This window comes from Perca fluviatilis, chromosome 4 (genome assembly GCF_010015445.1).
Source record: "Perca fluviatilis chromosome 4, GENO_Pfluv_1.0, whole genome shotgun sequence".
Classification (NCBI taxonomy): domain Eukaryota; kingdom Metazoa; phylum Chordata; class Actinopteri; order Perciformes; family Percidae; genus Perca; species Perca fluviatilis.
In genome coordinates, this window is record NC_053115.1 from 8,125,443 (window position 1) to 8,139,834 (window position 14,392).

General features: G+C 41.4%; 1 protein-coding gene across 5 annotated transcripts; it reads right to left on the reverse strand.

Annotated features, from left to right (window-relative positions):
• Positions 1-216: 216 nt before the first annotated feature.
• On the reverse strand, positions 217-14,199 carry LOC120557573 (transcription initiation factor TFIID subunit 4-like). Of its 5 annotated transcripts, none has more exons than XM_039798059.1 (16): positions 13,916-14,199; positions 12,692-13,585; positions 12,335-12,468; positions 11,867-11,986; positions 11,485-11,523; positions 11,104-11,193; positions 10,825-10,947; positions 9,016-9,105; positions 8,654-8,866; positions 8,392-8,530; positions 8,193-8,295; positions 6,551-6,932; positions 6,205-6,330; positions 5,190-5,246; positions 4,969-5,091; positions 217-1,490 (listed from the first exon to the last, which is right to left on the reverse strand). In XM_039798059.1, exons 2-16 carry the CDS (start codon positions 13,467-13,469, stop codon positions 1,326-1,328), a joined length of 2,682 nt encoding a protein of 893 aa, XP_039653993.1. In that variant the 5' UTR covers positions 13,470-13,585; positions 13,916-14,199; the 3' UTR covers positions 217-1,325. The 5 variants fall into 5 exon arrangements, with proteins under 5 accessions (XP_039653993.1, XP_039653992.1, XP_039653995.1 ...); XM_039798058.1 differs by lacking the exon at positions 13,916-14,199 and adding an exon at positions 13,825-13,905; XM_039798061.1 differs by lacking the exon at positions 13,916-14,199 and having other exon boundaries at positions 6,551-6,681; positions 6,763-6,932; positions 12,692-13,905.
• Between the last annotated feature and the right edge of the window lie 193 nt (positions 14,200-14,392).

Consider the following 14,392-nt stretch of genomic DNA (forward strand, 5'->3'; position numbering starts at 1 on the left):
TAGAGGATTAAGTGGAATTATCTGTGAACAGGTAGAGTAAGGAAGAATTAAAGGCATTTAGCTCATTCATGTGCAAAGCCATGTGCAATATCCTCAGTGCTACATGCAGTACACATCCAGACGTTATCATAATGCAATGCTGCCCCCTAGTGCAACACAATACAATTCAAACAAAAAAAACTGACTGAAACCTCTTTAAACACCAAACCAAACCAGTTACTGTAAAACCATTATTTATTCAAACTTTTCAATAGAGAAAATTTGTTTGTTTTTCTTTATGCCGTATGGGTAAATTCTATACAAAACCATGTGTAAAACTAGGTGTAACATTTACAAATATACAGGAAGAAACTCCACTTAAGTCAGTCACTATTATAAGAGAGTAAAAATGTGTGTTGGTGGGCAGCTAGAAAAATAGAAATCACTTTCAGGTAGATGTATGTTTGGTATAGCAATACGGGTTAAAAGTCTTCTGAAACCTATTCAAGTTTTAGAAACCAATACATGTCAAACTAATTTTAAAAAGAACAATTTCAAAGATTTAAAAACAAAAACACCTCTCTACACGCACTGAAATCTATAAACCCAACAAAATTGTCAAAACTGATTTTAAACATATCCTATGCCGTTAAATGCATTGCGTTTTGAATTTAAGCTACAAACAACTGAGGTGTCACATGAAATCAAATAAATAACTAAACATGAATTCAAGCTTAAGTTTAGTAAATAAATATGCAAAAAAATAATCAAGTAAAGTAATGGAGATGTGAACTACTGCGTCATGAGTTACAGCAGGGTTAATTGCTTCGGGATGGCTATATGGCTTATTCATAGTTAGGAAGGCAACTCAGTAGGTTACACAGTTTGGAGTTTAAACTCATTCAGTTAAATCAAAAATAAAATCATCATTCAGTAAAATTAGTCTGTGGTCTAATAAAACAAATGTTAGGATTTCAATTGCTTTAAAGTCTAATGCACATACAAATAATCCGAAAGAGACGGTACGGTGTGACAGTGCATAATTGTACAATAACTTCCTCATAACATATAATCCATTTTTTGCATTTGATTGAAACATTGTACGGGGTAAATAGTAGCATTAGTCCAGTAATGCTTGTGAAGCAAAGTAGGCATTATTTGAGGAGAGAGGTAGAGAGGCCATCCAATGTGGCTACCACTGTACTTCAGGTTATCAGGTATATCTGAAAAAACCGGAAATGTGCCAATAATACGCTGCTCTCCTCTTTATTTATAAAAGTCTCTTATGCTTTCTCTGTGGTGGGAGCGGTTGGTCTCTCCACACACTCTCCCCTCTGACATCAAGCCTATTTGAGAAAGCCTTTGTAGAGGAAATGGGAGTGACTGGTAAATCTCTCGTTCTCCAAACAGAAGAGCAGGTCCCTGAGATTGACACGTGTGATGCGCTGCCGTGTGGGTCTGGAGCCAGACCCAGCAGCCCCACCAGACAGAGAGGGACCTGTTCCTGATCCCTGCAAGATGAGAGACAGATGGGAGGGAGAAAGACAGGTTTAGAGTGGGGAGTGGGTATGTGATATTTGGGATTTGTGTGTGGAGTGTGTGATGAGTCAACCCAAGGAATAATTTGGAAGGGTTTGGGCCTGCATGCACCTTCACCCACATATCTTTTATATTTTCACAAATTGCAATACATAAACACAATATTTTTTTATGTTTGTAGGTCAGTGATTTTCAACCAGGGGTACTAGTACCCCAGGGCTTGCAGCTACTTCTGCAGTTGACAGGGGTGTTATTAAAAGACTGTGAAGTAGATGAATGAATATTAAAAAAAAAAAAAAAAATAGAAATGTACCATTTGATTAAAAAAATATATACACACTTCGTGTTGCGACTGAGAGAGCATTAAAACTAGCAAGCCAGCAGAGAGGTTTGGCTAAAAGTATTAGTTAAAAGAGATAGCTATGGATAAATGGTTTAAATAGAACTTTAAATAGCTCTGCAGTCATGGCCTCTATTGCTTATAGTAAAGTGCAATTCTGTTTCGTTGAAGTGTTATTTCCATAGCTGTTTGTTTAATTTGGTAACAACTTTCCCCACTTACCTCCCCACTTTTTTTTTTTTTTTTTTTTTTTTTTTAAATTGTATCTTACAGAATACAACACAACTCTGACATTTTTTTCTTGTAATTTTGAATAAACATTGTAAAGAAGTCTTCAGGCAGAAAAGCAGCATTGTCATTGGGAGGCAGGGAAGGTGTAAAAAATAAACACCACCTTAAATTACTGCAACCTTTGTCCAAGTAAGTAAATAAAAGCAGAAATATTGCACATTGTTTCCTGAACGTTTGTTTTTCATATGACAATTCCTGTCAGCAACAATTAGTACAGAACAGAATAGAATATAGGGCCATTTATATTTATTGCAGAGATGAGTTAGATGCTATACATGCTGTATATATTAATATAAAGAATAACCATCACCAAGGTAATCAAACATCTAGAACTGATAAGTGATTTGTGATCAAAGGAGAAATCAATTAACTAAACCAATAGCAATGTGTAGCGGGTCGTACCAAGCATAATCGGCAGATGCAGCATGTGAGTAAAGGTTTGTCACATTAGGAAGACGTCTTATTGTATTAAATGAATGTGACTGGTGACTTGTTTAAATGTGATCTGTAATTACAAGAGTCGGCTGACAATGTGCACGAGTAGTGTGCTCTGCCAGAATGAGTGGCTTCATTATATTATTTTCTCCAGGTATGTGAAGAGCACATATGACTGAAAGCAGGTTTCTGTCAGGGTAGTGTGGGCTGTAAATGACAGCTCGTCACCAAGTCAACTTTGTCTGGCTGATATAGTCACTGGAGTTATTTCTATAACCAGTGTCTTACACTGACAAAGAAAGCAGCTTTTTAACCGTAGGGTTGGGTATCGTATGGATTTTGTCTGATACCAGGGCTAAAATGAATGAAAAAAAACGGTGTCCGTGCCGAAACGGTGCCTGAACTGACAGTCGGCAACATTAAAGAACAGCTTGTTTATCGCTAAGGCCATATGGTCAAATTTAAATGAAAAACTAGACTAGATGGCAGAAGAGTACTTTACAACAACAACTTAAGCTTATTGAAGTGCACTTGAATGCACTATTAAGTTTATAAAGTGCAATTGAATGCACCATTAAGTCGCGTCGCTGTTGTCTCTCCGACATCTCCGACTGCGGCAGTGACCTCAAAGCGCGTCTCAAAAGACTAAAATTTTGCTGATAACGTCCCGGGAAAGGTGTTGGAATCCTTTCGAGTGTAGCTTTAAGCATTTTAACCATGTTTGTGCCAGCTACTAGCTAAAGGTAGGCTAACATTATTTGCTGCCAAGTGTAATGTTAACTAACATCATGTGCACTGATGCTTTTCTTTCCTGTAAGGTCTGTTTCAGAGCACCAGAGGGCAACGCAAGTGGTAAATATAAGTGCACCGAAACCCTGGTGCTTTTCGGTACCCAACCCAAATGAACTGTAACCTGATGCAATTATTGCGGTCACAGGCATTTTAACTTTAGTGTCTTTTGTTAAAGTGAGTCATATGTCTTTGTTTATCTTATGCTAATTAAAAGGGAAATTACAGCAATTTCCCACCTTATCTCTATCTATCTGAATGAGGGATAATGCGAGAAAAAAGCCTGCCGTTTCTGAAATGTCCTCCATGTCTCCAAAAATCTGCTCTACTCCCGTGACAGGAGGATGGAAGAACTACAAGCTACTTCAGCGCTGGTAACTGGGGGCACAATGCCAAAACTGTCCTGCTCTCTTCTCTCGTAGTGCAAACTAGCAACGTTTCCATCAGCGAGAGGATGTTATGGACAAGATTTTTTTTACAGTGTGCATGTTATATACAGTATATACAGTGTTGTGACTGACTGACATTCAGCCGTATTCATATTTCAGCCAGAGAGAGGCCGAGGGAGGCTGCAGATGCAGCGGGAAGGATATGGACTCCGGCAGGGAATCTTAAGAAGTTGAGCTGCCAAGAGCATACACCGACTTGGGGTGCCTTCGCTCAAATTGCCCTTCAAACAGAAACTGAATCATTCTTCTGCAATGATGATGATGATTTCGCTGGATACTCTCGCGGACGACAGCTCCTGGGGGACTGTATTGTGCATTTCTGCAAGTTTACTTGGACAGAGGTGTGCTGGTGACCTTCTTCAGGACCCTGATGATAAACTGAAAAAGACAACCAAGACCAGCAGGGCGATTTTGGGGCTGTTTTTGTCATTGTATTCTGTAAATGTAATGGTCTGCCTGCGAAGAAGAAGTGAGAGCCACCAGCGAGCCGCTGTTTACCGGGACAGCCGAAAGAGACTGGGGGGGGGCGGGGGGACGGCCCTTGGAGCAGGATTATTTTCATATCTTAATTGGTGAAATGAAGGATTAACTGGTTGATGGAACAGTGGAAACATTTAACCAAGATGGATTTGGTGAGTTTGATTATTTTTTTCTGTGTGTTTTATGACGAGTTAACAGGTAACGAATCAAGTCTTGGTTCATGAAAGAGACCAATTTCAATTCATATCATTTTGTGTATAGTTGTATTTTTCAGTTTAGGTTTAAGAATATTTCCTTTCTTGACATTTTGTAAGTTTGTTTTGTTAACTAAAATGCTAAGAGAGCTAAGCGAAGACACCACTCGTGTGCAATGCATCCTGGTACATCTAGGCACAGCTGCCACAGATATGCAAGCAGAAGAACTTGCTTTCTCGGTCAATATAGCACACATTGGGGAATTTATTTCTTCAATAGACTACATTAAAAAGGTGGCAAATTTTCACTTAAGTAATGTAAAGAGATATTCTCTGCAGGGTGAAGATGGAAAAGGTTATGAAAGATAGTGCCAGATGGACAAAGGTATATGGTGCCTTTATGATGGGGCTATACTTGCCAGCTAGCCCAGGATACACAACACTGAGGTATATGTACTGTGATAAGTGTTACCTCAGCTGCAGCAGAGGAAGATGCAGAGTCCAGAATCTTCCTCTTCTTCCTGGGACCGATGGCTGCCAAAGCAGTCAGGTTGGCCTCCCTCTGTCTCATCTGAGCCAGCTCCTGCTGCTGCATCTGGATAACACACACATAGCAACACGGAAATCAAGCATATGATGCTTAAAACACCCAGAAACAGACACTAGTTGACTGTCCTGCTCCTCTTGTCCTACCTCTTTTGCCTTCTGTTTCAGACGCAGCTGCTCTGGGTCCTCTTGCCGAGCTCGAGACTGCAAGGCCAAAAGCAAGATACATTAATAACTGATGTTGGCAGAAGAAAAACCAAAGCCCAGGTTGTATGGGACTAGAGATCATGTAAAATGTGCAGGTGTTTTCTTTTGAGTTTGAAAAGCAGATGAACTACTGGTTTGTTCAAAACAAAGACGATTAACACACACACACACACACACACACACACACACACACACACACACACACACACACACACACACACACACACACACACACACACACACACACACACACACACACACACACACACACACACACACACACACACACACACACACACACACACACACACACACACACACACACACACACACAAAAAAAAAAACACACAGAGTGTGACTTCATTCTCTGCTCAGGAAGCCATTACTCCACTATATCTTTACACTGCAAATAGTTGTTTACTGCTAAATTAATGTTTTGAATACGGAGTACAGCACTTTTAATGTGCCTCTGGAGAAGAGAATAGATGTGGGATACCAAAACACTTGATGTACACCAAACAAACCAGCATTTATACACACCTGCTATTATTAATAAATGAGTTGATTTCATCTGAACATTAAAAAGTAACAGTATGGCCTTTTTAAAAACAGGATGCTTAAAACTGCTGACAGTCTATTTAAACCTAAAAGATCTTCTTGTCTGCCTAATGTGATATATCACGGCAACAAAGTGCATGTTTTGATGGTTGCATGAGATGTTTCGATCTCCCAAAGAATATTTTATCTAGGTATTCATTACAGAAAGGCATTTATTTGTGGAAAAAAAAAAAAAAAAAAACTCTCAGTCTCTTATGGGGCCTTTTATTTTCACTCCGTTTGACACCAGGTATCTGAATCCACAGATTTTACTTGCCTTTTACTTCAGTTTTGTGTGAATTAAATTTCTCCAATAGCCTTTGGACATATCATTTTTTGTCTGTCAGTGATGCTGTACCTTAGCTGCCTTTAGGAGGATCTCTCTCTCCTGTTCCTCCTTCCGTTGTTTTTCTAGCTGGTCCAGCTGCTCAAAGAACTTGAGCTGAGCACGAACATCACTGCTCTGCTCATATTTGTCATCCTCCTGCCAACAGACAGCAATGCCACAATGTTATCCCAGACAAGACTAAAAGATGACAGGAGACATTATTGCATATATGTGGACTCACAGCATTGCACGATGCATGTGGCATTTGCAGGCTAAAAACAGCATTGTAAATACAGCACCAGCATGATTTGTCCACAAGAATCTAGTTAAGGCTTAATCTAATAATAAACTCTCTATGATGACGGCGTAAACAAACCTTGAAATTTCCGTTTTTCTGCTGAGCAACTTCAGTAACTTTCCCCAGCAGGTTCTGAAGCCGCTGCTGAGTAGCGTGGGAGACAAGGTTCACCACCTCCGCACCCAGGTCGGTCACACCGTACCTACTACCTGGAGAAGAAACAGAGGCATCTTGGGGCTTTAGGTGGATGGATAGATGCTGCATTGTCAACAAAGTTGTAAGTGTCTCACCTATCTCCTGCATTCTCCTCTGTAGAATGGCATAGGAGAGGAAAGCCTCGTCCTTACAGGAATGTGTCACCGCTCCCACTATTCCAGAATTGGTTGCTAGGATATTAGCGCTTTCCTCTGATAGGTTCACTCCAGCCATGGAGGCCACATCGTTGATGTCGTCATCATCTCTGTATACATAAATGTAGGTGTGGCAAAAGTAGGGTTAGGTATCGTTTGGGTTTTTTTCCGATACTGGTGCTAAAACGGTGCCAGTGCCTAAACGGTGCCTGAACCGATACTTTTAAAAAGATTTAAAAAAATATTTAGGCCTATGTATTTATAAAAAAAAATAAAAAAAAATAAATAAAAAAAAAGGAGCACAAAACTACAGTCGGCGACATTTAAAAACGGCTTGTTTGTTGCTAAGGCCATATGGTCAAAATGATTTATTAAAAATTGAATAACAACAACTTATATCCCCAGTAAATTGCTGGTAAACAACAAAAACAACCACTAGATGGAAAAAGGGTATTTTACAATAACTTTGAATGCACCACGAGGCTGGCGAGGAGAGTTTTAAGTGAACGCACCGTCTGCGTTGTTGTTCCGACAAGTGTTGTCTTTTCCTGGTTTTAAAGGCTGCATTACAGTAAAGTGATGTCATTTTCTGACCTTACCAGACTGTTGTAACTGTTCTATTATTTGCCTTTAACCACTTAGTCATTATAACCACATTACTGATGATTATTTATCAAAAATCTCATTGTGTAAATATTTTGTGAAAGCAACAATAGTCAACACTACAATATCGTGGTGGGATCGATATCGAGGTATTTGGTCAAAAATATCGTGATATTTGATTTTCTCCATATCGCCCAGCCCTAGTTGGAATCCTCTACAGTAAATACAGTCACACCGTTTAACGTTAGCTGTCAGCATTTTAACCATGTTTACTCCAGCTGCTAGCTAACGGTAGGCTAACATCAACTGCCGTGAAGTGTAGTGTTAACTAGCGTCACATGCAGCAATGCTTCTGTGGCCTCTAACGTCCGTTTCGGAGCATCAGTGGGAAGCGCAGGCATTTCAGTAGCACCAAAATCAGGCACCGAAATTGGCGTTACTATTCGATCCGGTAGATACCGATTGTTAAGGCACCGGTGCCGTATTAGCACCGGGTTTCGGTACCCAACGCTAGGCAAAAGTAGCATTGAAAGTTGGATAAATCACTATCAACTGTTATTTCTTTATCCAGCTACATAACATGTTTAAGCTATAAAAAGATATGCTTACAATGAGATTAAATAAACTCTCATTTTTATTTGCTGGGTGAGTTATAAAAAGTTCCCAAAAGTAAATTTTCCCCCTACAAGTGACGCTAATATTAAAACATGTTATTTAAAAAAATGGATTGGTTAAATTGATTTGAACTCTATTATCTTTGTTCTTACTTGAAAGTGCCACCAGCCTCTTTCAGCTTGTTCTTTTGAGCCAGGGTCAAGGATGCAGCAGACACTTGTTTAGAAACATGTGGCACCTCCAGCCTCACAGGAACTGGCACACATACAGAATACACAATAAATACTACAGCTCACCCAAAGAAAGGCACACGCATGCAAAGACAGAGGTGTATTAGATTGACGTCCTTACGTGGCTGCAGCTCTTTTAGCTGGACCTGTTGCTGTCCCAGCATGATGCGGCCAGGAGCCTGATTTCTGAGAGTCACCATGGGGGTTGTCGGTAAGGCTACCTGAGGTCTCAACATTGCTCTCTGCTGAAGCTGGATAACCTGCAAGGGTAAAGTTCCAAATGCAGATTATGTCATTCATATTTGAGAGTCCCTGTATTTGATATAAATGGCACTCAAAGTTGTAGATTTGAGTTGAGCAGACATATTTATTACTCAGTTTACCAGTGCGCCGGTCTGTCCTGGTTTGCTAATGCCTGGTGGGAGCTGGGGCCTACTGACTGGGGCAGTGAGGCGGGGTGCTGGGCTGCCCAGGACCACCGTGGTGGGGATGGGTGAGGTGGAGAGGACTGGACCTGAGGCTGGCTGGGGGAGCTGACTCTGCTGGATGAAGGCTGCTGAGTCTGGGGTGAGCTGCCTCAAGGCTGGGAGGCTTCTCTACAGAAGACAAACAGGTTATATATTACAGAAATGCACATAAAGAGGACTCGTTTGGCAATTGTTTCCTGTGGTCCTAGAAAATACTGTATAAAAACACATTTTACTGGAAGGTAGGCCAGTGAAAATGACAATATAATATTTCTTACCTTGAGGAAAGGCACAAGGTAAGGTTGGGGCGAAGAATTGAGCTCTTTGTACAATCTGCTGGTGAATTCTTCAGCTTCCAGTCTGCCCTCCTAGTACAATATATGGGCATAAAGAGCTGTCATATTTGCTGGTACAGTTGAGGATTCTCTTGGCTGAAGATTTTCCACTTTTAGAAGGACAGCTGGATTTTCTTTTACATTTTAATAAATGATTATATTTTAGAGCGTTCATTTGTCAAAATTCTTGTCAAATGTGAAACACAATATAGCAGTGGACCAGAGATGGGAAGTAACGAAGTACAAATACTTCGTTACTGTACTTAAGTAGATTTTTCGGATATTTCTACTTTACTTTACTATTTTTTTTTGTGGCGACTTTTTACTTTTACTCCTTACATTTTAACACGAATATCGGTACTTTCTACTCCTTACATTTTAAAAATTGGCTCGTTACTTTAGTTTTGTACAAGAGGTCGTAATGTCGGAGAATAGCGCGGACACGCGCCCATACCTGCTGCGCGGGCGCGGCCTACACAGAAAAAAGTGAAAAAAGAAAGAGAGACTGCTGTCCGGAGGATAATCAGTTGAGATCGTGTGTGTGCGTCCTTGAGAACTGTAAGTCGTATAACTTATGTTGTCAGTTCATTTAAGCCTGTTGTTGTATTGGTCTATAGTTCCTGCACAGTTAAAGTAGGTAAGCTAGTGATTTAGTTGTTTGTGTTCTTCACCTGTTAGCAAAAGCATCAAAAGAGAGAAGTTGTCCGTGTTTTACAGACACACCTGGGGGGGGGGTCAAAGTTTGAAACCAGCATCAGCTTTAAATACGGTCCTAATCTAGTCCTCACTGGCAAGTTTCAAATAATTTCACTGGAGTTACCGTTATTATTTTTCACGTGATCAATACCGAATTCAATCTAATTGGATGGGAATATACTGTAGGCTACGTTGCATGTAACGCACCACTACAAGACGACTCGACAGATTCGGCCGCATTCTGCATTCATTTGCGGCAAATAATTGCAGCTTGATGGTGGTAACGTTAGCACTAGTAGTATGGACGGCGACATGATTGAAAATGAAGAAAACAGAGATCCCAGAGATTAGGCAGACAAGCAGCAAGACATTCCCAACCATCCTTGGCCTTATCTGAGAGAGATGTTTGAGATAGGCTAGGAGGCATCAAGTATGACTCCTGGCCAATGTGCTGTGTAACTCTAAAAGTATGGGGAACTTCTTAATTAATCTATGTTTAGTAATTCATATTGTATCCTTTATTTTCTTTCTATATTTGAGCACACACACATACATGTAGATTCCTTTAAATGTTAAGGGGACGATTAAAAAAGAGAAACTGGATCTGTGAATTCTCACAGAATCACCATTGAATTCATATCTTGCTACTCAGTCAGAATCTTATTAAGCTGGAGTCCCAGTCTCTGTCACAATAATCATATATGTGATGTTTGGCAGACATCCATTTAAAATGTAGACAATGGCATATAAAGAGCCTTTATGTCCACTGAAGTTTCTCATCTTGCACTCTAGTAACGTATGTGGTCCAGGTAGCTTTGCATAAAAAGTGGTTGTCATTCGCAAGGCTACTTTTACTTTTATACTTTAAGTACATTTCAAAGCCTGTACTTTGTTACTTTTACTTAAGTAAAGAAGTTAAATCAGTACTTCTACTTTTACCAGAGTATTTTTTAACACAAGTATCTGTACTTCTACTTAAGTACGGGAAGTGAGTACTTTTGCCATCTCTGCAGTGGACAGGTTCATGTGTGTCTCCTGTATGTACGACTCACTCACCAGCAGGTCCTTGACCAGCTCTCTCACAATGGCTGCAGTCTCTGTAGATTGCTTCCCAGTGGATGCTAGCTTGATCAGTGTAGACAGGAAGTTCTTACATTTTGTCACATTCTCCATTGTCTCCTGCCAAAAACACAGAACATTCAGATTATTAACAAATTCAAGTCTCATTTGTGAGTACCATTTTGTATATCACAGCATGCTTTGCCTTCTTTTATTCTACTGTAATTGTCTACAGCACCCAGCTCTATCTGATCCCTTGGGCTTAGCATAACTCACTTTGCTCACTGTTACCGAAGATACTGTGGTCCCAGCTGTTTGGCTGACAGTCCTGGGGGTAATTCCTGGTACTGCAGCCCCAACTGAGCTCTGGGAAGAAAGGCATCACCATCATGTTATTTAGGTTGTCCAAAGATTTCAAAACCCACTGTTCAAGTAATCACAGGAGAGTGTGGGTTTTAAAATTGTTTCAAAGTTCATCAAGTGCATCAAACTTTAGGTTCTTTCACTGAATTTCAGTTGGAGGCTCTTCCTCAAAAAATATAGGAAAGTCAGCACTCCAGTGATATGACTTGATCATTTTGTGATAGTTCTATTAATAACTGCCAACTCTGCTGCCGTGTTTGAGCGTGTGTAACACATAAAACTCTTTATACATACCGGTAAGTCTAATTCCTTCAAGTCTAGGTCTCCATGCTTCTATGGTAAATCCAGGAAACAAGGTTCAGGAGTACCAATAAAACCAGCCAATTGGAAAACATGTATTCACACTATGCACCAAACAACACATATTCTAGAGAATGAAAGTTAGCATCCTTTTTTTCATTAAAAAAAAAAAATGCACTCGTAAGATCCTTATAGTGTCACTTTGAAACTGCCTAAACTGGTAATATTATAGTGTACTATAATATCAAACAGTGACAATGAGGCACTTTGTATCATCCTTCAGTCAGCAGCTTGTTCAAATAATGGACACAAAACAATGTGCAAAAAGCCAAATGAACATAATAAGAAATGATTTGACACAAACCGACAGGGTTACCTGAAGGATAGGAGGTCTATGAAGAGTGGTGGTCGCAGCAGATGACGTTGGGGCTGGACAGCCTTGACGGATAATGGTGCTGGGAGCCACTTGTCTGCTAATGATGGTGTTTCCAGGAGCCTGATACAAGGCACAGAGCATGACATGATGTGCAACACCCAGTTTCATCAAACCAGAAAAAAAAAAAACATCTACTGATTACATCTAAATACATAAATAAAAAAAAATACATGTCTATGTTATTAATTGTGCATGAATGAAGACTAATAATACAACACAATAATATACAAGCACACTACTTTCCATATCTTACCTACACATGAGCTTGAATTGAAACTGTTCTACTAAACAGGTGCTTTCCTGAGCTGTAGGCAGGAAGGCAAGCTGAAAACGGGCTATAACTGACCTTGGCACTAAAGTGAGACATATAGCTATAAAGTCCTTCACAGGCAGACCGTGTGATCTTACCTGACCAGGAGGAACACTTGTTGGTGTAGCAGTCCGAGGTGCCATGCCTCCCTGAGCCTGGGCTTGCATCTGGGCCAGAGCCTGTTGAGGAATCATCAGCAGCTGCCCGCTCTCACTGCGTACAAGCACCATTCCTGAACCATAAATCGTAACAGTTAAGGGTTATTTAAGGAATCACGTGCACTACTCATAGTGAGTCTAAGAGGACATACATATATTCTATATTGGATGACCAACATTCAATATTTTTACTATCATTGATCAAACGCAAATGAAAATGAAACCAATATGGTGACTCAGTCAAGTGTGAAAATAAATGCCTGTGCACATACAGTAAAAAGTTCTGACTTCACTCACCCGGGGGGAGCTGGATGTTATGTACACTGGGCTGTCCCGAGGGCGTCTGGGGGAGTCTTGGGGCTAACATCTGAGGCGTCAGGGCTCGTATCCCGCCTGGACCGGCAGCTACCGTCGACAGAATCCGGGGAGCGCTGACGGCGCCAGGAGTAACCGCTGGCTGCTGTGGTGACTGGATTATTGTTGTGGGTGGCTCTGCCTTGATTATGTGCGGTGCGCTGACAGACGACGAGTTGGCTGGCTGGCTGTTATTAACAAGCGGGGTGTGTATGTCGATACCTGTGTGACCTGTTGTATTGGAAACCACAGCGTGGCTCACATTATTGTTCCCATTCAAAGTTGCACCCGACCCCGCGGTTTGCATAGGCGGCCTGACCAGTGTCACAGTGGGTCCTGTTGCCTGGCTCACACACTGAGCTGGACCGACAACACTCTGCGAGTTCACGAGAGACGTCTGAATTACACTGTTTGACGAGGGGTGCATTATTGCACTGGTCAGCCCTTTTGACATCACTGGTCCACTGTTGACAGCTGTGACAGATATCACAGTACTGCTGCTGCTGTTAGCAGTGACACTTGTCACCGTCGCCCCCGCGATGGGGGCAGCGCTTCCTGAATTGTGAGAGTTTATAGTTTGGCTCCCATTGAAAGTCTGCACTGAGCACGAGCCTACTTTCCCCTGGTGATTAGGGAGAGAAGTTACAGCGCCACTAACAACAAGTGTTTTGCCAGGGTCGTGTCCCGTAGTGGAGTCCGTGCTGGCCGTCGACGCATCCATAGTTGAACCATAGAGACCTCCTGCACTTCAACTTGTTAGGAGCACAAACAATCTTGAATGTGATGGGGCAAGACTCTGACACATCTACAGTTTTTCTCGGTCACCTCCGGCGCCTTCTTAACTCGGAGAGACAAAGAGGAAAACAACATTAGTAACGTTAGTTGCAGCGTACCTGCTTCGGCAATCGTCTTGACCAAGTCCCAGCTGGACGTTAGCTCGCGCTACCCCCTTGTCCCGGAACTATAGCCATGTAATTACCGGCTACCTCGTGCCTACCCCAGTGGTTGTTTTGACACAAGAACGACAGTTGTGACTCTACAGACTGTACAGGATGACAAACTACCGCTTTATTCACCTCTGTGTGTAAAAAAGGCTCATCCAGCGGCCCGGATACAACCGCCATCTTCACACTCTTGCGAGATTGTGAGAGAAGAGAGGGGACTTACCAACTGACGTGCGCGTGCGTACAACAACTAAACGTCTCCGTGCAGGGATTTCGGCGAGTTATGATTGGCTGTTCCACATTCTAAAAGGCGGTACCAATGGCTTCAGCTGTCATTCCAGGGGATGCATGAGACGGTACAGCACCGTGTCGGAGACGAATATCTCTTCATCATATGTTACATTGTCGGCTTCTTTGTTATGCCATCACCATAGCTGTTCCGTTTTAGAATTGTATCGTGTGACTGTTGGTAGAATAATAACGTGGTTTACAATAACCCAACACACCAAATTTCTGAGTTTACTCACTCTTGATGCGCTGTGCAAGATGGCTGCAGTGTTTTGGCCAACCAGCGAAGTTGCTTCTGTAAAGAATCGTTTGAGGGCGCCCCACCCTCCTTTTAGAGAGGAAATATTGTAGGAGTGCTGTCAGCAGTCATGGGACTGCGCTGACTTTTAGATAAAATGCACAGTACAAATAA